The sequence below is a fragment of the Oncorhynchus clarkii genome, chromosome 9, assembly GCF_045791955.1.
Source record: "Oncorhynchus clarkii lewisi isolate Uvic-CL-2024 chromosome 9, UVic_Ocla_1.0, whole genome shotgun sequence".
In the NCBI taxonomy this organism is placed as follows: Eukaryota; Metazoa; Chordata; class Actinopteri; order Salmoniformes; family Salmonidae; genus Oncorhynchus; species Oncorhynchus clarkii.
In genome coordinates this window covers 60694601-60719771 of record NC_092155.1, presented here as the reverse complement: position 1 = coordinate 60719771, position 25171 = coordinate 60694601, and the positions used below count along the sequence as shown (strand labels likewise).

Here is a 25171-nt window from a genome sequence, read left to right as displayed (position 1 = left end):
GGCCAGGTTGCAAGTTGTGTTCGTTATTTACCTAGTGTTCGTTATTTACCTGTCGTTTATTTTATATTTTTTTATAGTGAGCCGTCTAGAAACAGATCAATGGTGACATCTATCGGCTGTTTAGGCTAGTTGCAGGTGTGTTAACGTGTAAAAAAAACTACGCAAAACCTGTTATATAGATATCATCATATTGTAACTTGTTATATAGATCCACATCGATATTTTTAAAGGCGTATGTATGTACTGTAGGAACGGAACCAGTACAGCCATACGTACTGTAGGAACGGAACCATTACAGCCATACACGGGGACCAAAATTGGGTGCTTAAGTTTCTGGGGGAGTGTGTAAGTGATGCACCTAACATACAAAAAGCGCTCGACACTGCCATGAAAGTTGCATAGTTTGCTGTCGTTTGTGTAATTTCATCTGACACCTTTATCGCGTTAAACGTTATTTTCTGTAAGTATTTTTCAATTAACTGCCACCTCTTTGTAGAACATATGTGTATATGAATTGCAGACGTGCAAATGTTGATGGGTCAGCAACCCTCTTGAAAAATCTACCTCGTCGCTTTAGCTGCTTGCTAACTAACGATTAGCTGCAACGAGCCAACACAAATGTTATTAGCTATTCTAGTAAGCTATCCTAGGAAGCTAACGTTAGCTACAATCCACGCTCTTTCTTGATAGTTAGCTACAACCAGTCGCAGTGTCTTTCTGTACTTGACACGCATTTCAGTTTACAGCAAGTTTGTTTGAAGGTACGAAGATGCACTGGGTAGCTAGCTAGGTGAATAATGGCTTAATACCGTTAGTTAGCTACATTGCAGTATTACAAATGGCTAAATATATGTATTTATCCATTGGTATGGGCACATGTTTCATTGTTAACATCAAACTTTTTCTTTTTTTTCTGTCCTTTTACCTCTAATTTATTTTGTCTGACTCATCTTTTTTGCCAGGGTTTTGGGTGGAGTAGGTAGACATGGCTGACCAAGAAATTGGGCCCATTGGGTTGGGCAAGAGGGCTGCAGCAGGTGCTGCAGTTTTCAAAGTGCGCGAGGCTGCAATGGCTATTCTTCAAACAGAATCTACTGGTAACCTGAAAGTACAAAAACGGAGTGTCCCATCGACTCCTTTCATTGTACCAGAACCTTCCCTAAAACCATACAAGCGGCCCCCCACTCTGCTATTGCCACCTTCGCACCATGCCATCCCAGTTGGAGGATTTACCTGTGAGGTGTGCGGCCAGAACTTCTTCTCTTTTCCTCAGATGGTGAGACACAAACAGTTCCACGACGAAGAAAGGCCCTTTCCCTGTGGTGTGTGTGGGAAACGTTTCCTGAGCCGCAGCCACTACACTGAGCACCAGCGGGTTCACACTGGGGAGCGCCCCTTTCCTTGCGACCAGTGTGAGCGCTCGTTCACCACACACCACAACCTAAAGCGTCACCACACCATCCATGCCAAAGAGGAGGCGTACCGCTGCCGAAAGTGTGGTGTACTCTTCTGCCAGCGTCACGAGTACCCCAATGGCATACCTCAACCTGACCTCGAGCCTCGACCTGGGTTCGAATCCATGCCCACGATGCAACCCACACCTCCCATTCAGGTCACACTCACACCCAAGCAGCTTAAGAAGCTGAACAAGAAGAGCCATAATCTCTCAACCAAACATGAGCATTCTAAGAAGAAGAAAAAGAGGAGAGTCAAGCATCCAGGCACAGCAGAGAAAGTACATTCTGTGCCTCAAGAGGAACTTTGGCCTGTGTTGTTAACTAGAGGAGAAAAATTGCAAAAAGTTGCGTATGACATCGAGGTTATTCTTTGATCCTGCATGATGATGAAACAAATGGGATAATCCGTTAGATCATGATTTTTTAAAACAAGATGACATTGTTGTTCTCCACCCATGTGGATGCACTGTTTCATAAAAGGACTTATACCTCAACATTTGTTTTGCATCACATGATGATTTTGGTATTTATTCCTTCATTGAGTTTGAGAAAATAAGAACTTTCTCTCCACCAGTGATAATGATTAGAAAATATTTTGTCAAGCATTTAAAATGGTTAACAGTCCTCTGAAATGTTATGGTTTTGCCTTTTAGATCGTGACAAGTTTTTGTTGGTGTTACTTTAGTGTATATATATATTTTTTGGATTATGATTCATTCATTCAATTATACTTGATCCATTGTGAAGAAAGGGCTAATTAGACTGTCTATACATTATTAAATGACTTGCTATTAAACTAGCTTACTCTTCTGATGTTACACATTCAAAACTAATTTCTATAACAAATCATGTTCATCCACTTTTTAGATTACAGTCATAGAGGCCTGTAGTGTTTCTTGCTGGTTCTCAACCATTAAATTGTCCAGAAATTGCCCTCACCAATGTATGTAAATAATCCAGAGCTTTTTTGTTGATTATGAATTAGGAATATCTATAGTCTGTGTTAAGTGAATAATTCTGTTGAATTGGAGTAACAATTAAAGTTCCAGAGTCTATGTCAAACTGCTATGAAATGACATATTGTCTCTGATATGAGTTCTGCATAACTACCTCAGGCTGTAGATTGTAAATATGTATTTTTTTTAAAATTGATTATGGGTTTACTAATTTCTTGACTTAACACTTTACTTTACTATATATATATATATATATATAAATGAATGATGTGGACACCCCTTCAAATTAGTGGATTGCGCTACTTCAGCCACACCCTTTGCTGACAGGCATGTAAATTCGAGCATACAGCCATGCAATCTCTATAGACAAACATTGGCAGTAGAATGGCCTTACTGAAGAGATTTCAACATAGCACCATTATAGGATGCAACCTTTCCAACAAGTCAGTTTGTCAAATTTCTGCCCAGCTGGAGTTTCCCAGTCAACTGTAACTGCTGTTATTGTGAAATGAAAATGTCTAGGAGCGACAACTGCTCAGCAGCAAAGTGGTAGGTCACACAACTCACAAAACGGGACCACCGCATGCTGAAGAGCGTAAAATCGTCGGTCCTCAGGTTACAAAACTTACTACCAAGTTCCAAACTGCTTCTGGAAGCAAAGTCCGCATGAGAACTGTTAATCGGGAGCTTCATGAAATTGATTTCCATGGCTGAGCAACCGTACACAAGCATAAGATCACCATGCGCAATGCAAAGCGTCGACTGGAGTGGTGTTAAGCTCGCCGCCATTGGACTCTGGAGCAGGGGAAACGTGTTCTCTGGAGTAATGAATTGCCTGCCCCAATGCATAGTGCCAACTGTAAAGTTTGGTGGAGGAGGAATAATGGTCTGGGACTGTTCAGGCAAAGCCCTTTAGTTCTAGTGAAGGGAAATCTTAACGCTACAGCACACAATTATATTCTAGATGATTCTATGCTTCCAACTTTTGTGGCAATAGCGTGGGGTTGGCCCTTTCCTGTTTCAGCATGTCAATGCCCCTGTGTACAAAGTGAGGTCCACACAGAAATGGTTTGTCGATATTGGTGTGGAAGAACTTGACTGGCCTGCACAGAGCCCAGACCTCAACCCCATCGAACACCTTTGGGATTAATTGGAACGCTGATTGCGAGCCAGGCCTAATCGTCCAACATTAGTGCCCGACCTCACTAATGCTCTTGTGGCTGAATGTAAGCAAGTCCCTGCAGCAATGTTCCAACCTCTAGTGGAAAGCCTTCCCAGAAGAGTGGAGGCTGTTATAGCAGCAAAGGGGGATCAACTCTGTATTAATGCCCATGATTTTGGAATGAGATGTTCGATGAGCAGGTGTCGACATACTTTTGGTCATATAGTGTATTTATTTTTCATCATGTCACGAGACTCCTCTTAAAGTGAATGTAGGCATGCATAGAAATATTGGCTCAGCTAACATAAAATACTGGTGTGATAAATACTGTAAAGTACTTTGTATTATCCTCTGTATTACAGCGGACATGTCTATCACTTATCTTCAGTATTAAAAAAGGTTAAAGAGGCACCCATCTTGCTTCTCTATATCATGCTTGTCTTGCAACAACATGTAAACACTAAATTGTGCTTATGTGAAACATAACATTTGATATGCATCAGCAGTGCTAGAAGTGGGTTATTACCATCACCAACTGTTATGGATCTAGTTCTGGGTCCTGAGCTTGACTAGCTCTAGTTAGATTCCTGTTTGGATATCGTCCAGAGATATGGACGGAGTAACGTTTACTATAGCTCTGTTGGAATAACTTTTATAGATAACTTTGACACCTGAAAACAGAAGATGCTCTACGGGAATGACGGAGTACATCCAAATCATTTTGGCTCCTGGACTCTGTCCACGCATTTCAAGGCTGCGTTGAGACAATGACTTATCAATGACCCAAGCCCAGCTCCGATACCATTGTGTCGCTGAGTTGTAGTAATGCTGCAGCAAATATACATTATCCCAGGGGCGGTAGCAGTCACAATGTAAGTAACCTATATTATGTCCCTCTTAACTCCCCTGAATGCCTCTGTCGATCCTACAGCTATTGTATACAGTAATTATGTTATTATGGTGTGCCCTAGTAGGAAGTCCACTGTGTGCATCTCACCCTGCACTATCAGCTCCAACATAAATAACATTCTCATGTCTACTTCTGATAAGCTTCCCAGTAAAGCAATAAATACAATAAAGCATCCCAGAAAAGTGTAAAAAAATAGCCTAAGAAACGAGGTTCAGAAAATCAACTTGCTAGTAACAGATGACATTCGTATTCTGACTATCTCTGAAACTCACTTAGATAATACCTGTGATACAGTGGTAGCAGTACATGGCTATAACATCAACAGAAAATACAGAAATGCCAATGGGGGAGGTGTTGCGGCCTATATACAAAGCCACATTTCTGTAAAGGTTAGAGAGGATCTCATGAAATACTATTGAAGCAATATTGCTACTGGTTCACCTGCCTCACCTAAAGCCCATTATTTTGGGAAGCTGCTATATACCAAGGACTAACAGTCAGTGTCTGGATAATATGTGTGAAATGCTTGATAATGTATGTGATATCAATAACATTTCAATGTGACCTTAATATTGACTGGCATTCATCAAGCTGGCCACTCAATGAAAAGCTTCAAACTGTAACCAGTGCCAGCAACCTGGTTCAGGTTGTCAGTCAACCAAACAGCACAAGAATGAAATCATCAACATGTATTGATCACAACTTTACTAATGCTGCCAAAATCTGCTTTAAAGCTGTATCCAAATCCATCGGCTGTAGTGATCACAATATAATAGCTATATCTAGGAAAACCAAAGTTCCAAAGGCTGGGCCTAATATAGTGTATAAGAGGTCATACAATACATTTTGTAGGGATTCCTATGTTGATGATGTAAATAATATTTGCTGGTCTGTGCTGTGTGATGAGGAGCAACCAGACGCTGCACTTGACACATTTGTGAAATTGCTTTTTCTAGTTACTAATAAGCATGCACCAATTAAGAATATGACTGTGAAAACTGTTAAATTCCTGTGGATTGATGAAGAATTTTTTAAAATTATGGTTGAGAGGGATGAGGTCAAAGGAATGGCAAATAAGTCTGGCTGCACGACCGATTGGCAAACGTACTGCAAATGGAAAAATCATGTGACTATACTGAATAAAAAGAAGAAACTATACAATGAAACAGATAAATTATATAAAGAATGATAATAAAAAGCTTTGGAGCACCTTAAAGGCAAACTCAGCTCCATCATTCATTAAATCAGATGGCTCATTCATCACAAAACACATTGATACTGCCAACTACGTTAATGACTTTCATTAGCAAGATTAGTAAATTTAGGCATGCCAGCAACATGACATGCCAGCAACAAATGCCGACACTATGCATCCAAGTATTACTAACCAAATTATGAAACACAAGCATTGTCATTTTGATTTCCAAAAAGTGAGTGTGGAAGAAATGAAACAATTATTGTTGTCTATCAACAATGACAAGCCACCTGGGTCTGACAACTTGGATGGAAAATTACTGAGGATAATAGCAGACACTATTGCCACTCCCATATCTTCAGTCTAATCCTACAAGAAAGTGTGGGCCCTCTGACCTGGAGAGAAGCAAAAGTCTTTCCTCTACCCAAGAATAGTTAGGTCCCCTTTACTGGCTCAAATAGCTGACCAATCGGCCTGTTACCAACCCTTAGTAAACTTTTGGAAAACATTGTTTGACCAGATACAATGCTATTTTACAGTAAAGAAATTGATAACAGAATTTCAGCACATTTATAGGGAAAGACATTCAACATGCACGGCACTTACACAAATGACTGATGGCTGAGAGAAATTGTCGATTAAAAAGCTGTTTTGTTAGACTTTAGTGCGGCTTTTGACATTATTGATCAAAGTTTGCTGATGGAAAAACGTTTGTGTTATGGCTTTAAACTCACAGCTACAGTGGGGCAAAAAAGTATTTAGTCAGCCACCAATTGTACAAGTTCTCCCACTTAAAAAGATGAGAGAGGCCTGTATTTTTCATCATAGGTACACTTCAACTATGACAGACAAAATGAGAGAAAAAAATCCAGAAAATCACATTGTAGGATTTTTAATTAATTTATTTGCAAATTATGGTGGAAAATAAGTATTTGGTCACCTATAAACAAGCAAGATTTCTGGCTCTCACAGACCTGTAACTTCTTCTTTAAGAGGCTCCTCTGTCCTCCACTCGTTACCTGTATTAATGACACCTATTTGAACTTGTTATCAGTATAAAAGACACCTGTCCACAACCTCAAACAGTCACACTCCAAACTCCACTATAGCCAAGACCAAAGAGCTGTCAAAGGACACCAGAAACAAAATTGTAGACCTGCACCAGGCTGGGAAGACTGAATCTGCAATAGGTAAGCAGCTTGGTTTGAAGAAATCAACTGTGGGAGCAATTATTAGGAAATGGAAGACGTACAAGACCACTGATAATTTCTCTCGATCTGGGGCTCCACGCAAGATCTCACCCCGTGGTGTCAAAATGATCACAAGAACGGTGAGCAAAAATCCCAGAACCACACGGGGGGACCTAGTGAATGACCTGCAGAGAGCTGGGACCAAAGTAACAAAGCCTACCATCAGTAACACACTACGCCGCCAGGGACTCAAATCCTGCAGTGCCAGACGTTTCCCCCTGCTTAAGCCAGTACATATCCAGGCCCGTCTGAAGTTTGCTAGAGAGCATTTGGATGATCCAGAAGAAGATTGGGAGAATGTCATATGGTCAGATGAAACCAAAATATAACTTTTTGGTAAAAACTCAACTCGTCGTGTTTGGAGGACAAAGAATGCTGAGTTGCATCCAAAGAACACCATACCTACTGTGAAGCATGGGGGTGGAAACATCAGGCTTTGGGGCTGTTTTTCTGCAAAGGATCCAGGACGACTGATCCGTGTAAAGGAAAGAATGAATGGGGCCATGTATCGTGCGATTTTGAGTGAAAACCTCCTTCCATCAGCAAGGGCATTTTTCAAGTCTTTCAGCTTGACAATGATCCCAAACACAACGAAGGAGTGGCTTCGTAAGAAGCATTTCAAGGTCCTGGAGTGGCTTAGCCAGTCTCCAGATCTCAACCCCATAGTAAATCTTTGGAGGGAGTTGAAAGTCCGTGTTGCCCAGCAACAGCCCCAAAACATCACTGCTCTAGAGGAGATCTGCATGGAGGAATGGGCCAAAATACCAGCAACAGTGTGTGAAAACCTTGTGAAGACTTACGGAAAACGTTTGACTTCTGTCATTGCCAACAAAGGGTATATAAAAAAGTATTGAGATAAACTTTTGTTATTGACCAAAATCTTATTTTCCACCATAATTTGCAAATAACTTCATTAACATAATCCAGGTAGAATCAGGAATTCCCCATGGCAGCTGTCTAGGCCCCTTACCTTTTTCAATATTTACTAATGACCTGTCACTGGCTCTGAGTGTCTATGTATGACTCAACACTATGTATGTCAGCTACTACAGTGAGTGAAATCCCCGCAACACTTAAAAAAGAGCTGCAGTCAGTTTCAGAATGGCTGGCAAGAAGTAAGTTAGTCCTAAATATTTCAAAAAGTAAAAGCATTTTATTTGGGACAAATCATTCACTAAACCCTCTACTTCAAATACATTTTGTCATGAATAATGTGGAAATTGAGCAAGTTGAGGAGACTAAACTGCTTGGAGTAACCCTGGATTGTAAACTGTCATGGTCAAAACATATTCATGCAACAGTAGCTAAGATGGGGAGAAGTCTGTCCATAATAAAGCTCTACTTTGCCTTAACAGCACTATCAACAAGGCAGGTCCTACAGGCCTTAGTTTCATCGCATCTGCACTACTGACACCAAGCTGTCTATTTATACTGCTAGCACACAGCTCAGACACCCATGCATACCCCAAAAGACATGTCACCAGAGGTTTCTTCACAATCTACATGGAACTATTCTACATCAGGTAACTGATGCAAGCAGTATCATTTTCTTTTTTTTATTTTAAAAGATAAAAATACACCTTTACGGAACAGCGGGGACAATGAAGAGACATAGACACACGCATTGATTTTGTTATCGTAGATATGTGGGCTGAGGTGAAAGGTGTTATTAAATGTAATGTCATGTAATAATTTTAATCGTATATAACTGCCTTAATGTTGCTGGACCCCAGGAAGAGTAGATACTGCCTTGGCAGCAGCTAATGACTCCTATCTCTCGTATAAATATTGGTTAAACTGAATTTCGACTTTGAGTTTGAAGTACTATTCATGTGGTAAATGTAAACTAGGCCATGTGGTAAATGTAAACTAGGCTGTGTTTACAAAGGCAGACAAATTTCTATATTTTTTTCACTAATTGGTCTTTTGACCAATCACATCAAATCTTTTCACATCAGATCTTTTAAAGAGCTGATCTGATTGGTCAAAATACCAATTAGTATTTTTTTTTTTAAAGCCCAAGTTTCTTAGTTACAGTGCATTCGGAAAGTACTCAAACCCCTTGACATTCCACATTTTGTTACGTTACAGCCTTATTCTAAAATTGATTAAATTCCCATCCCCCCCCCCCCCCCAATCTACACACCATACCCCATAATGACAAAGCAAAATCTATATATATTTTTGCAAATGTATACAAAAAAATGCTATCACATTTACATAAGTATTCAGACCCTTCACTCAGTACTTTGTTAAAGAATCTACTGGCAGCGATTACAACCTCAAGTCTTCTTGGGTATGATCGTACAAGCTTGTCACATTCTTCTCTACAGATCCTCTCAAGCTGCACAGCTATTTTCAGGTCTCCAGAGATGTTTGATCGGGTTCCAGTCTGGGCTCTGGCTGGGCCATTCATGGTCATTGAGACTTGTACCGAAGAATACATTTGCTAAAAAATCAAATAAACTTTTTTCACTTTGTCAGTATGGGGTATTGTGCGTAGATTGAGGGAACAATTTAATTGAATCCATTTTTAGAATAACTTAACAAAATGTGTAAAAAGTCAAGGGGTCTGAATACTTCCCGAATGCACTGTATATAAACATAGACCATAGATATTGTCACTAATTTTATATTCCCTTGTCTCCCAAAGCCACAGTAGAGTTATTACTTTACTCACAATTAATTTGTACATTTTATCAACTTTGTTAGATTTTTTGCAAATCATTTGATCTATTATCTATCGATATGGTTTGTAAGGTTTGTCTGAGACAAAGCTATGCTCCCTGGAACGCATTTGCGAATCCATGACCAAAAGGATATCTGCAGGCGGAGCGTATTTTTCACTGTATGCGTCCCATTGGTCGCATAATACCTGTACCTTATGTACCCTTTGTGATTGGGCATACAGTCAAAGCCACCACTGGTAACAGTTGCAGTTGATTTTCTAACTACCTGTATCGGGGCAACCAACTCCAATAATTGGCTGATTCCTCTAAAGCGACGCAGTTGATTGGTTAATCCGTTTGTATAGTAGCACTGGCTGCATGAATTGCTAAAGCAACTGCTGCTGATGCTAAGACCTGGAGTTTGGTGTCGGCGTCACGCTACATCTGGACCGGCCGTGCATGAAACTCATAACATTGTGTCAAGTGGTTACAGATAGAAGAAACGGACAAGTAAACCCATTTGAGGGAACAACTGACTGAAGGGTTTGGAGGTAAAACACAATTTTCCTCTCAAAAATATAAGCAAATCTGGAATGATGATGAGTCTCGTGAAAAAGCGTCTTTCTCCCTCTGGCGGTGTAGCGTGTGGGGCTCGGCTGACAATCCAGACACCACTGTGTGTAGGTATTTTCTTATCTGATCATGGTCGATTGGTGAGAAAGCATGGTCAGCGAATTTCATTAATAGCGGATAGCTATCGTTATCAAGTGAGCACAATAATGGAAGACTGTACTGCTACGACCTTTGCAAACCGCAGCTGACGTCAGTGTGAAGACAACTGCACTGCGGATTAGGACGGATTTGTATGGCGCCAGCCTGCTAGCTAGTTATTTGTGAGTTGTGCCTTGTAAACCAGCATGCAAATTAATGTTGTGTGTTGTAGCTTGGGAAACAACATAAACCTGTCCGTTTGTTGAAGACCATTTGGGCCACTTATATATTAAATGTACGATATATTGATATAGCAGAACAGCTTGCCTGGTACTGTCTGTAGTTGTCCATGAACGCACACAGCTGCCTGCATATCATATAATGCTTTTTGTTGATGCACAGATGCCCCCCCCCCCCCCCCCCCCCAAAAAAAAAAGAGAAACTGCTTGTCTTCTCCTACTATCACAGACTTGATAACTACTTTACCGAGGAACGACTGTGATATATGATTGTGCCCCTAGCTATTTTAAGATTAATGTATTAATTGTACTTCGCTCTAGATAACAGCATCTGCTAAAGAACTTACATTTAAAATGTTAATATAGTTTAGCCAGTAACCCTGCTCTGCTTACTTTGTCAGCATGCACGAAGAGTGAACCTTCCAAGGTTCTGTGAATAGCATGATGGGGTCCTTCAGCCGACAGGAGTTCTTCCATGAGCTTGTGGAGGGCTGTCTTCTGCCCACCGCTCAGCAGGGCCTGGAGCAGGTCTGGCAGCTTCTGGTCATCTGCCTTCTATGCCGACTTCTCTGGATTCTGGGTGAGATTTCACATTCCTTTGTTTGAAACGTCACTTTCGGAATTTCATTGTCGCAGACATGATGAGTATTAGAGTCATTTAGATTTTACATTTTTGAAAAATTATTATATAGTACTGAAGGACTACATGCATGTTTTATGACTGTCTACAACTACATGCTCTTATTCTCTTTGTGTTATTGTTTTGTTTGCCTGGTCAGGCCTCCCATCCTATGTGAAACACCTGAGCACTGTGGCAGGAGGGTTCTACACCCTGTACCTGTTCTTTGAGCTCCACATGGTGTGGGTGGTACTGCTCAGTCTACTGTGCTACCTCATCCTCTTCCTCTGTCGACACTCCAGTAACCGGGCCACCTTCCTCTCCATCACCATCCTCATCTACCTGCTCATGGGGTAGGTAGGCCTTCTCTGTTACCAGGCAACAACATACAACTTTTTAAGCAAAGATGATTGATGATAAACAACTTGACTTAGTCCTTTTAGCTCCTAGTGGAGTAAACAGCCTCTAATTGGTCTACTGTTGACTTATCCAACCAGAGAGCTGCATATGATGGACACCACCACCTGGCACAAAATGAGAGGTTGGTTCATACTTTGTAATTAGTTTTTATATATATATATATATATATATATATATATATATATATATATATATATATATATATATACACACACACACACACACACACACGGTACCAGTCAAACGTTTGGACACCTACTCATTCAAGGGATTTTCTTTATTTTAACTTTTTTTCTACATTGTAGAATAATAGTGAAGACAAACTATGAAGTAACCAAAAATGTGTTGAACAAATCAAAATATTTTTATATTCTTCAAAGTAGCCACCCTTTGCTGATGATGACAACTTGATGACAACTTTGCACACTCTTGGCATTCTCTCAATCAGCTTCATGAGGAATGCTTTTCCAAAAATATTGGTAGTTCTCACATATGTTGAGTACTTGTTGGCTGCTTTTCGGGTGATTGTGGAGGCCTGTTTAGCTGATGCAGCACTCCATCACTCACCTTCTTGGTCATATAGCCCTTATATAGCCTGCAGGTGTGTTGGGTCATTGTCCTGTTGAAAAACAAATGATAGTCCCACTAAGCGCAAACCAGATGGGATGGTGTATCACTGCAGAATGCTGTTGTAGCCATGCTGGTTAAGTGTGTCTTGAATTCTAAATGAATCACAGACAGTGTCACCAGCAAAGCACCCGCACACCATCACACCTCCTCCTCCATGCTTCATGATGGGAAACACACATGCGGAGATCATCCGTTCACCTACCCTGCGTCTCACAAAGACACGGCGGTTGGAACCAAAAATCTCAAATTTGGACTCATCAGACCGACCAAAGGACAGATTTCCACCGGTTTAATGTCCATTGCTCGTGTTTCTTGGCCCAAGAAAGTCTCTTCTTCTTATTGGTGTCCTTTAGTAGGGGTTTCTTTGCAGCAATTTGACCATGAAGGTCAGTGTGGACACTTCCACACTGTCTCCTCTGAACAGTTGATTTTGAGATGTATTTTACTTGAACTCTGTGAAGCATTTATTTAGGCTGCTATTTCTGAGGCTGGTAACTCTAATGAACTTATCCTTTGCAGCAGAGGTAAGTTGGGTCTTCCTTTCCTATGGCTGTCCTCATGAGAGCCAGTTTCATCATAGCGCTTGATGGTTTTTGCGACTGCACTTGAAGAAACTTTCAAAGTTCTTGAAATTTTCCAGATTGACTGACCTTCATGTCTTAAAGTAATGATGGACTATCGTTACTCTTTGCTTATTTGAGCTGTTCTTACCATAATATGGACTTGGTCTTTTACCAAATAGGGCTAGCTTGTGTATACCACCCCTACCGTGTCACAACACAACTGATTGGCTCAAACGCATTAAGAAGGAAAGAAATTCCACAATTAAATTTTTAACTAGGCACACCTGTTAATTGAAATGCATGACTACCTCAGGTGAAGCTGGCTGAGAGAATGCCAAAAGTGTGGAAAGCTGTCATCAAGTCAAAGGGTGGCTAATTTGAAGAATCTCAAATATAACATTTATTTCAAATTGGTTACCACTTTTTTGGTTACTGCATTATTCCATAAGGGTGAAGTCAGAAGTTTATATACACCTTAGCCAAGTACATTTCAACTCAGTTTTTCACAATTCCTGACATTTAATCCTAGTAAAAATTCCCTGTCTTAGGTCAGTTAGGATCACAACTTTATTTTAAGAATGTGAAATGTCAGAATAATAGTAGAGAATGATTTATTTCAGCTTTTATTTCATTCACCACATGCCCAGTGGGTCAGAAGTTTACATACACTCAATTAGTATTTGGTAGCATTGCCTTTAAATTGTTTAACTTGGGTCAAACATTTTGGGTAGCCTTCCACAAGCTTCCCACAATAAATACATTTTTGCCCATGCCTCCTGACAGAGCTGGTGTAACGGAGTCAGGTTTGAAGGCCTCCTTGCTCGCACACGCTTTTTCAGTTCTGCCCACAAATTTTCTGTAGGTTTGAGGTCAGGTCTTTGTGATGGCCACTCGAATACCTTGACTTTGTTGTCCTTAAGCCATTTTGCCACAACTTTGGAAGTATGCTTGGGGTCATTGTCCATTTGGAAGATCCATTTGCGACCGAGCTTTAACTTCCTGACTGATGTCTTGAGATGTTGCTTCAATATATCCACAGAATTTTCCATCCTCCTGATGCCATCTATTTTGTGAAGTGCCCCAGTCCCTCCTGCGGGAAAGCACCTCCACAACATGATGCTGCCACCCCTGTGCTTCACGGTAGGGATGATGTTCTTCGGCTTGCAAGCATCCCCCTTTTTCTTCCAAACATAGAGGGTCATTATGGCCAAACAGTTCTATTTTATTTCAGACCAGAGGACATTTCTCCAAAAAGAATGATCTGGTGGTTTGGCTTTTTTATGGTTTTGGAGCAGTGGCTCCTTCCTTGCTGAGCGGCCTTTCAGGTTATGTCGAGATAGGACTCTTTTCACTGTGGATATAGATACTTTTGTACCGGTTTCCTCCAGCATCTTCACAAGGTCCTTTGCTGTTGTTCTGGGATTGATTAGCACTTTTTGCAGCAAAGTAAGTTAATCTCTAGGAGACAGAACGCGTGTCCTTCCTGAGCGGTATGATGGCTGTGTGGTCCCATGGTGTTTATACTTGCGTACTATTGTTTGTACAGATGAACGTGGTACCTTCAGGTGTTTGGAAATTGCTCCCAAGGATGAACCAGACTTGTGGAGGTCTACAATTTTTTTTCTGTGGTCTTTGCTGATTTCTTTTCCCATGATGTCAAGCAAAGAGGCACTGAGTTTGAAGGTAGGCCTTGAAATACATCCACAGGTACACCTCCAATTGACTCAAATGATGTCAATTATCCTATCAGAAGCTTCTAGAGCCTTGACATCATTTCCTGTAATTTTCCAAGCTGTCTAAAGGCACAGTCAACTTAGTGTATGTAAACTTCTGACCCACTGGAATTGTGGCACAGTGAAATAATCTGTCTGTAAACAATTGTTGGAAAAATTACTTGTCATGCACAAAGTAGATGTCCGAACTGACTTGCCAAAACTATTGTTTAACAAGAAATGTGTGGAGTGGTTGAAAAACGTATTTTAATTAGTGTATGTGAACTTCCAACTTCAACTATATTTTTTTAGTTTTTGTCTTCACTATTGTTCTACAATGTAGAAAATAGTAAAAATAAAGAAAGCCTTGAATTAGTAGGTGTGTCTGAACTTGACTGGTACTGTGTATCCCCAAAAACCCAGTGAAAGATTAATTAACAGGTTACAGCTATGTGTTGTACATGCGGTTGTACATGACAACATTAACAATGTGATTAATATTTCAAGTCTCACTGAGTTGTGTATCTGCAGGTTCCCAGATGGTGGTTGCCATGAAGGCCATTTCTCTAGCCTTTGACCTGGATCGGGGCGTGGTGGCTAATGTGCCTTCTCCTGTGGAGTTCATGGGCTATATCTACTTTGTTGGGACTATCATATTTGGGCCCTGGATCAGCTTTAACAGCTACAGAGAGGCTATAGAGGGCCGCAAACTGGTAAGTTCAATGTTAAGTCCTGTCTAGAGCAGAGGGATACGGAAGACGATGGATCAAGGATATTTGTGAGGGATGGTATTTAGATATTCTCCTTGTCTTCCTCAGAGTTTCTCCTGGATATGGAAAGTGTGTGTCAGCTGGGTGAAGAGCCAGCTGTGTCTGATCACCTCTAACTGTGTTGCTCCCTACCTCTTCCCTTACTTCATCCCCATCTATGGAGACAAGCTGCTACGCAAGTAAGTGGATGACCTAACCTCTTATTGCTGTTGTAATGGTTTACTGTAGGTCATAGAATGCATCCACAGACATTAATGTGTGATCGTTCAAAGACAAGTGCAACGTAAATGTATTTTGTAGGAAAGATGTTTGAGTAATGTTTTTCTGTAGTGTAATGTGCACATTCTTATTTGTTTCTTTTTCTCCCTTTAAATAAATGTTCTTGCCTTGGCTCTATCCCCAGCAAAACAAAACGGAAGATCAGGTAAATATTTATCAGATTTAATGACGATACAATATCCTCCATCTGTCTCTGTAATTAATTTTATGTTGCATGTCCATTTCTAACTCACCAGCTCTTCCACCTTCCTGACACCTGCACCTCTTTATCCCCATCATTCCTACAACCGCGTCTCTGTCCTGCCCACTCATGCCATGAGACTTAAGAGTGAGTGTGTATCAGTTAAATGTATTAAATAAAATAAATGGTGATAACTGATTAACATTTTCCTTCAATTGTTTGCTGCGCAGAGCTTCTGTGGCAAGGTATGTTTAATGGCATTTATATTACTATGGAGAATTGTATTATTGTTAGGTCCAATGCAGTAGTTTTAATCTCAATATTAAATCATTTCTGCTAAACAATTAAGTACCTTACTATGATTGTTTTCAATTAAATGTTCAGAAAGAAACCTAGCAAAGAGCAATTTCTCAAGCAAGAAAAATAAAAATGGACTTAAGGTGGAAAAGTGCAGTGTGAAGGTGCGACAGTGGGAAAGAAGTGCTCGTATGCACCTCTGCTCACATCAATTGCGTTTGGTTGGGGAATCTGGTGGGAGAACAAGTAAACATTTGAGTGGGGGGGAGAACTAGCTGTTATTGACAGAAAGGTTGGGAACACTCTTTCCTATTGGTCTATTTACCACATCACCAGGCAGGCCAAAACTACATCCCACCAAACAGCTCTTACACTAATAGGGCATTATCAAGTATTTAAAACAATTTACCAGTATTAGTCCAACCTCAGTGTGGAAATATATACAGCACAGGAAAATACCGTTAGTGTGATTTGAGGCTTTTATTTTGACAGGTGTCTTCTAATCTAACCTTCCATTGACCTCTAGGTGGCTCCTGGCCTATGAGAATGCACTCTCATTCCACTTCAGCAACTACTTTGTGGGTTACCTGAGTGAGACCACCACCACTCTGGCTGGAGCAGGCTTTACTGAGGAGAAAGACAACCTCAAATGGTCAGGGCATTAAAGCATCATGGTGACTAGGCTTGGCATAGACTTGCCATAATTTACAGTGCATTTGGAAAGTATTCAGACCCCTTGACTTTTTCCACATTTTGTTACGTTAGTCTTGTTCTCAAAATGATCAAATAGTTTTTTTCCCCTCATTAATCTACACACAATGCCCCATAATGACTGTTAGGTTCTAATTCTCAAGAGTAAAAAAACTCAACGGACACTATGAAAGATTAACAGATGATTAATACAGCTGCATTAGCCAAACACATTTTCACACAAGCACTGCTATTTAACCCTTCCGCCTAGGCTGAGTCTCCTCCTACACATCTGTACACACATTGTATCACTGCTAGCCAGGACACTAAGTGATATGGGCCATAAACCTTAACGTGGCCCCCCATCACTAATCCATGGCTCTCCCCTTATCAATGCCTGCCACGTGATCGCTTCCCGGCACTCAATATTTCAATAGGATACCTGATATAATGTAAACGTTATACATTACCCTCTCTCCCTCAGTGACATGAATAAATATATTTCATATTCTCAGAACCCAACATGACTAAGCAAAAGCAGGTTTTTAGATATATTTTTTGCAAATGTATATAACAAAGAAAAAAACTATCACATTTACATAAGTATTCAGACCCTTTACTCAGTACTTTGTTGATGCAACGTTGGCCGCAATTACAGCCTTAAGACTTGGGTACGATGCTACAAGCTTGGCACACCTGTATTTGGGGAGTTTCTCCCATTCTTCTCTGCAGATCCTCTCAAGCTCTGTCAGGTTGGATGGGGAGTGTTGCTGCACAGATTTTCAGGTCTCTCCAGAGATGTTTGATCGGGTTCAAGTCCGGGCTCTGGCTGGGCCACTCAAGGACATTCAGAGACTTGTCCTGTAGCCACTCCTTAATTGTCTTGGCTGTGTGCTTAGGGTCATTGTCCTGTTGGAAGGTGAACCTTGCCCCAGTGTAAGGTCCTGAGCGCTCTGGAGCAGGTTTTCATCAAGGTTCTCTCTGTAGTCTGCTCCATTCATCTTTGCCTTGATCTTGACTAGTCTCCCAGTCCCTGCCGCTGAAAACATCCCCACAGTATGATGCTGCCACCACCATGCTTCACCATAGAGATGGTGCCAGGTTTCCTCCAGATTTGACGCATGGCATTCAGGCCAAAGACTTCAATCTTGGTTTCAGCAGACCAGAGAAGCTTGTTTCTCATGGACTGAGAGTCCTTTAGGTGCCTATTGGCATACTCCAAGCGGGCTGTCATGTGCCTTTTTACTGAGGAGTAGCTTCTGTCTGGCCACTCTACTGTAAAGGCCTGATTGGTGGAGTGCTGCAGAGATAGTTGTCCTTTTGGAAGGTTCTCCAATCTCCCCAGAGCAACTTTGGAGCTCTGTCAAAGTGACCATCGGGTTCTTGGTCACCACCCTGACCATGGCCCTTCTCCACTGATTGCTCAGTTTGGCCGAGTGGCCAGCTCTAGGAAGAGTCTTGGTGGTTCCAAACTTATTCCATTTAAGAATGACGGAGGCCACTGTGTTCTTGGGGACCTTCAATGCTGCAGAAATGTGCCTCGACACAATCCTATCTTAGAGCTCCACGGACAATTCCATCAACCTCATGGCTTGGTTTTTGCTCTGAAATGCACTGTCAACTATGGGACCTTGTATGTATGTATGTATGTATGTATGTATATATACACACACACACACACACACAGAGACAGGTGTGTGTATATATATATATATATATACACACACAGGTGTGTGTGCCTTTCCAAATCATATCCAATCAATTTCAAGTTGTAGAAACATCTCAAGGATGATCAATGGAAACTAGATGCAGTTGAGCTCAATTTCGAGTCTCATAGCTAAAGGACTGAATACTTGTGTAAATAAGGTTTCTATTTTTCCCGAATGCACTGTAAATACCTTATTTGGCCCCCTCCTAGTTCTCTTTCCCCCTTCAAACAGCCCAACTGAAATGCATGTGTTTTATTCTCCAGGGATATGACGATTGCCAGGCCCTTGCATGTGGAGTTTCCCAGGTCTATGGTGGAGGTGGCCACCTCGTGGAATCTGCCCATGTCCAAATGGCTCAACACCTGTAAGCTTTCTGTGAAATGGGACACATTTACAGCATTGTTACTATGCCTATAAAAACCTTACTTTGAACCAAATACACAAAATTAATACAACTGCTATTTATATTTAAAAATTTAAAAATTTAAAAAAAAAATAATAATTCAGTTGCCTCTCTACAATTTAAATGTAAATCAGTGAAAATCCCAATTCATGGGCCTCCCGGGTGGCGCAGTGGTTAAGGGCCAGCTGTGCCATCAGAGTCCTGGGTTCGCGCCCAGGCTCTGTCGTAACCGGCCGCGACCGGGAGGTCCGTGGGGCGACGCACAATTGGCCTAGCGTCGCCCGGGTTAGGGAGGGTTTGGTCGGTAGGGGTGTCCTTGTCTCATCGCGCACCAGCGACTCCTGTGGCGGGCTGGGCGCAGTGTACGCTAGCCAAGGTGGCCAGGTGCACGGTGTTTCCTCCGGCGCATTGGTGCGGCTGGCTTCCGGGTTGGATGTGCGCTGTGTTAAAGAAGCAGCGGCTTGGTTGGTTGTGTATCGGAGGACGCATGACTTTCAACCTTCGTCTCTCCCGAGCCCGTACGGGAGTTGTAGCGATGAGACAAGATAGTAGCTACTACAACAATTGGATACTACGAAATTGGGGAGAAAAAAGGGGTAAAATTCAAAAAAAAGAAAATCCCAACTCATTTACTCCATTTGAACCGGAATACACACTTGATTCCCATAAAACTGTTTCTGTCTGATCACCCAGATGTTTTTACCAGTGCTCGCAACCTTGGAACCTTTTCAGCCATCCTAGTGACATACACAGCCAGTGCACTTCTACATGTGAGTATGCACACGCAGGTGTGAGTGCAGGTGTGTAAGAGATTTTCTTACCATTCTCCTTTGGCCTTTAGGGTCTCAGCTTCCACCTGGGTGCAGTGCTACTGTCTCTCGGGTTCATCACGTATATTGAGCATGGTAAGTCTATAAAATAAATGGCCTGCTATTCAAAAATAGCCCTTTGCTAATTTTATTTAAGTTCCACGTTACCTTTCAGTAATAACACTATTTACATCTGGAGAATAACCTTTGGTGACATATAGAGTTGATTTATTACTAATGAACAATCAATTAACTTGGCTTTGTGGCACAAAGCACAGCAAATGCTGAGTATGTATGACAGGATGATTCATTGAATTATATTTGATCTGCCTGAGACGTATTTTATTTTCCTCTGTTCCAGTTTTGCGGAAGAGATTGGCAGCCATTTTTAATGCGTGTATTCTGTCAAAGAAATGCCAGCCAAACTGCTCTCACAAGAACAATAAGGTATGGTTTAAATATTTTATTTGTGTGATATTTATGCATAATGTAATTTTCATATGTAAAGTCTAAAAGATTTGTCAATATTGTCCCCATGCAAATGGTCCATACAACATTTCACAATATCTCTTATACTTAAAGGAAAAATATACCCAAATCCATTCTGTCCTGTAATTTACAGTGTTAAATAACACTGAGAACAATATTTTGTGTCAACAAATAAATGTTTCATTTTGGCGTTATAATAAGGTTGGTAGAAACATGGAAAATCGTTGTGGAAATTTGTTGTAGCTCAAGTTGACTACAAAATCCGCAATGCTTTCTAAAGGCTGGCTGGCTAGCAAACGTTGCAACATACAATAATACCAATGACCATATTGGCATGTAACGTAGCTAGTTAGCTGTAAAATTGGCTAAACAAACTGCACTATCAATTTAGGCGTCTACAATGTCACCATATTCAACCTGCAGATTGATGTGCCTCACAGTGGGGTCTAACATTTGCAATGGCAGATATACTTTTGAGGAGACGTTGCCCAAGGAGTAAATAGGAGTATTGGGCGCTAGTTCAAAACCCAACATTATCACGAATTCTGTCAACAAGAAGTAACACATTACAAATGATTTCCCGAGATGTGAGATAATTATCTTGCTATCCGTGATATCGCATAGCTTTGGGATCGTGACATTACGTACTTTCGAGGAAACTCCGCACCTTTCTCAACATATACACTGACTTTGAGAAGGGATTGCGTGACGATTAGCTTAGCAACCGCCTGATGCAGCATGATAACGTGAACGCGATTGGTTGACAGTCTGCTGGGTGGGGTGTTAAACATTCCTTAATTCATTGGATTCCTATCTCCTTTCTATAATATCTCTGGCAGTGGCACCATGTAATACACAACTAAATAAGAAAACTGTGCTAGACCCTCCATTAAATTCCATACAGTGGGGCAAAAAAGTATTTAGTCAGCCACCAATTGTGCAAGTTCTCCCACTTAAAAAAGATGAGAGGCCTGTAATTTTCATCATAGGTACACTTCAACTATGACAGACAAAATTAGAAGAAAAAAATCCAGAAAATCACATTGTAGGATTTTTAATTAATTTATTTGCAAATTATGGTGGAAAATAAGTATTTGGTCAATAACAAAAGTTTATCTCAATACTTTGTCATTGTCAACAAAGGGTATATAACAGAGGTCAAAGTTTTCTGTAAGTCTTCACAAGGTTTTCACACACTGTTGCTGGTATTTTGGCCCATTCCTCTATGCAGATCTCCTCTAGAGCAGTGAGGTTTTGGCACTGTCGCTGGGCAACACGGACTTTCAACTCCCTCCAAAGATTTTATATGGGGTTGAGATCTGGAGACTGGCTAGGCCACTCGAGGACCTTGAAATGCTTTTTACGAAGCAACTCCTTCGTTGCCAGGGCGATGTGTTTGGGATCATTGTCATGCTGAAAGACCCAGCCACGTTTCATCTTCAATGCCCTTGCTGATGGAAGGAGGTTTTCACTCAAAATCTCACGATACATGGCCCCATTCATTCTTTCCTTTACACGGATCAGTCGTCCTGGTCCCTTTGCAGAAAAACAGCCCCAAAGCATGTTTCCACCCCCATGCTTCACAGTAGGTATGGTGTTCTTTGGATGCAACTCAGCATTCTTTGTCCTCCAAACACGACGAGTTGAGTTTTTACCAAAAAGTTATATTTTGGTTTCATCTGACCATATGACATTCTCCCAATCTTCTTCTGGATCATCCAGATGCTCTCTAGCAAACTTCAGACGGGCCTGGACATGTACTTGCTTAAGCAGGAGGACACGTCTGGCACTGCAGGGTTTGAGTCCCTGGCGGCGTAGTGTGTTACTGATGGCAGGCTTTGTTACTTTGGTCCCAGCTCTCTGCAGGTCATTCACTAGGTCCCCCCGTGTGGTTCTGGGATTTTTGCTCACCGTTCTTGTGATAATTTTGACCCCACGGGGGGAGATCTTGCGTGGAGCCCCAGATCGAGGGAGATCATCAGTGGTCTTGTACGTCTTCCATTTCCTAATAATTGCTCCCACAGTTGATTTCTTCAAACCAAGCTGCTTACCTATTGCAGATTCAGTCTTCACAGCCTGGTGCAGGTCTACAATTTTGTTTCTGGTGTCCTTTGACAGCTCTTTGGTCTTGGCCATAGTGGAGTTTGGAGTGTGACTGTTTGAGGTTGTGGACAGGTGTCTTTTATACTGATAACAAGTTCAAACATGTGCCATTAATACAGGTAACGAGTGGAGGACAGAAGAGCCTCTTAAAGAATGAGTTACAGGTCTGTGAGAGCCAGAAATCTTGCTTGTTTGTAGGTGACCAAATACTTATTTTCCACCATAATTTGCAAATAAATTCATTAAAAATCTTACAATGTGATTTTCTGGATTTTTTTTCCTTCTCATTTTGTCTGTCATAGTTGAAGTGTACCTATGATGAAAATTACAGGCCTCATCTTTTTAAGTGGGAGAACTTGCACAATTGGTGGCTGACTAAATACTTTTTTGCCCCACTGTATTTCTCGAGGTAGGAATATCGCAAAAATATGATCTATGGCTCATTCGAAAGAAGACGTCCTCCGGAGTTCTGACATCGACCAGTATTGAAATATGACATGTATGATAGACGTTTTCACAATCTAAAAGTTGTATTCCTGTTAATTTCCAGTGTATTGAGAGCGACTATCAGGGTGCAGCAAGGATTTCTGCCTGCTTGAACGCCAATAAAAATTACCCAGGGAACATCACTCAAAGATGCACAAAAACATAACATTCAAAATGGGTGAACCTTTCCTTTAACCAATGCCAAAAAAATCACCAATAAGAATGTTTGCAATCTCTTCTGCTCTTCCCATCCACACAGGTCCTGTGGGTGTACGTCATTAACGTAGCCTTCAGCACCCTGGCTGTCTTCCACCTGGCATACCTGGGCTCTCTGTTCAACTCCAGTGTTGACTACATGGATGATGAAGAGGTAACTATTTACTGAATGGTGTCAGCCTCTAAGATGGTCAAATGCATACATGACTCTGAGTCATCGTCAGATCTTTTAGAACAAAGCATTATGGTTGAGTTAGACATTTCAAACCCATGTCTACGTTCTCTCCCTTTACAGAGTGACGTGGCCAATCACACCATTCAGAAGTGGTCAGAGCTGAGCTGGGCCAGCCACTGGGTGACATTTGGCTGCTGGGTGCTCTACCGCATCATCCTCTAAATGTGTGTCTGTGAGAGAGCGAGCTGGGGATAGAGACGTGGAGTGAAATGAACCACCCCTTTGTACAGTATATAAACTATTTTACTCAAGACCAACATGCAGTGCTCAGGACACCGCCTAAGAGATTGGGCTATCTACTTACTGTAACCTGCTGGTGACAAACTATTTTTGATACTCTTAAAATAATGCCCCACTCTTCCTTAATCGCTTAATTTTGTTTTTAATCACATCATTTTCTTTGAGCTGCTGCATTCGTCCCTTGTGGAAAGACTGATCAGGATCTGCTATCTGACATCTCACTGTGATTCTCAATCAATACCCATCCTGTCAGCATGGCAGTGGTCATTCATTCAGTCTTTTATGGACTGCTAAGAACCCGTTCACTAGTTTTCAGAAGTGATTCCAGAATATGCCATTTAAGTATTGTTTTCCTGTTTCTCTATATTAGAATGCTATATATTTTTCTATTACAACCTAATTAGTTATTACATCTGTAGAGTATGTAAATAAAACCCAGGTTGGAGATTAAGAAAGTTTCTGTTTGTATGACAGCACAAAACATAATTATTAGGTAGCAACTTTCCTTTTGTGGATTTTAGTAGAAATATACGTTTTTTTTTAAATTTTATTTATGGAAATAATCATGTCAATTGGTGCCAAATTTTAGCCAGTTTTTCCATTGTCCTGTTAATAACTATGTAACTGTGATATATATTTTACAAATTATTGTAGTTCAGTCAAGAAAGAATACTAAAGTCTTTACTTGGTCAGTCAGAGTTCTTCATGTTGCTGTAAAGCGGATTATGAAAATACATAACTTCCTGTTTTCGATGCAAAATTAAGATGACGTTTTGAAGTTGCATCAGTAACTAAAGGCTTTGGTCATTTTCTATATCCTGCTCTTTTTTTTAAAACATGCTTTTAAGGAAATGTATTATTTCTAATGGAATGCATACTGCTCCTGAACATACTGCACATAAACTGAATCGTACTGCTGCTGGTTATCCCACACATCCCATTCCTTACCAACAGATTCTACAGTATCTGTTATGTTTACGTAGATCTGTCCACGAGATATTAAATATACTATAATTTAGTAGGCTTTCCTGTAGAATACAAGGTTCAACTCATTTGCATTGCAATGCACAAGAAAATATTTGTATAGCTAAACCAAGATAGACCACAGCCTGTTGTTTCCAATGTTCTGCCCACTATGACTAATTTGTTCACAAGCAAGGAGGTTGGCAGAGCCAAGCACGAGCTAGCGAAATCCTATTGGCCTGTTCTAGCATGCATCTGCACATTTCGGTTAGGGAATGCGTACTCTGAAGTGTGCAATAACTCAATTCGCCTTTGCACACCTAAACAAAGCAATTTTTTGTATTTTACTTTGATAAACAGGAAAGTCTACAAAACTTAGTCCACTTTGTTCATAACTGATTTATAGTTTTTGTAGCAGAACTGTATTGAGATCAAATGTTTAATTTGCAGAATGGCCATCTCCTTCCATCTTCTCCCACTGCCGGCCGCTGGGCTTCCTCTCACTACCATTTTTGGTAGTGAGTGGAAACGGCTAACGGATGCTTCACCTTTATACATCTGGTGAAGTATCTGTCTCATTGTTCTATCTGTGGCACAAGTGCACAGCCTTAGCACACCACCTTTCACCACTGTCCTAGTGAAATATTAATCTCAAGGGTTTGTTTTGTCAAACTTTTACCTACAATATGTGTGAAGCTACTGAGGGAGATATGTGATACTTTTTAATACATTTTGTATCAAACCTGAATCGCTATTTATCTTTGGTTCAAGTTTGTGAAGTACTGTTAAAGGAAGCTACCTTGAGTAA

The 25171-nt window shown here is 40.9% G+C and overlaps 2 protein-coding genes across 3 annotated transcripts; both read left to right on the top strand.

The window, feature by feature from the left end:
* Positions 1 to 349: 349 nt before the first annotated feature.
* LOC139417319 (zinc finger protein 22-like) lies at positions 350 to 3984 on the top strand. Its single transcript, XM_071166588.1, has 2 exons — positions 350 to 460; positions 963 to 3984. The coding sequence occupies exon 2, from the start codon at positions 986 to 988 to the stop codon at positions 1829 to 1831; it is 846 nt and encodes a 281-aa protein (XP_071022689.1). The 5' UTR covers positions 350 to 460; positions 963 to 985; the 3' UTR covers positions 1832 to 3984.
* A 6064-nt stretch (positions 3985 to 10048) lies between these two features.
* LOC139417318 (protein-serine O-palmitoleoyltransferase porcupine-like) lies at positions 10049 to 23981 on the top strand. 2 transcript variants are annotated; one of them, XM_071166586.1, is made up of 15 exons: positions 10049 to 10150; positions 10951 to 11129; positions 11329 to 11521; positions 11666 to 11709; positions 15025 to 15206; positions 15312 to 15442; positions 15667 to 15687; positions 15954 to 15968; positions 16547 to 16672; positions 18683 to 18783; positions 19516 to 19592; positions 19664 to 19727; positions 19993 to 20078; positions 22969 to 23079; positions 23221 to 23981. In XM_071166586.1, exons 2-15 carry the CDS (start codon positions 10991 to 10993, stop codon positions 23320 to 23322), a joined length of 1392 nt encoding a protein of 463 aa, XP_071022687.1. In that variant the 5' UTR covers positions 10049 to 10150; positions 10951 to 10990; the 3' UTR covers positions 23323 to 23981. The 2 variants fall into 2 exon arrangements, with proteins under 2 accessions (XP_071022687.1, XP_071022686.1); XM_071166585.1 differs by having other exon boundaries at positions 10049 to 10279.
* Positions 23982 to 25171: the final 1190 nt, after the last annotated feature.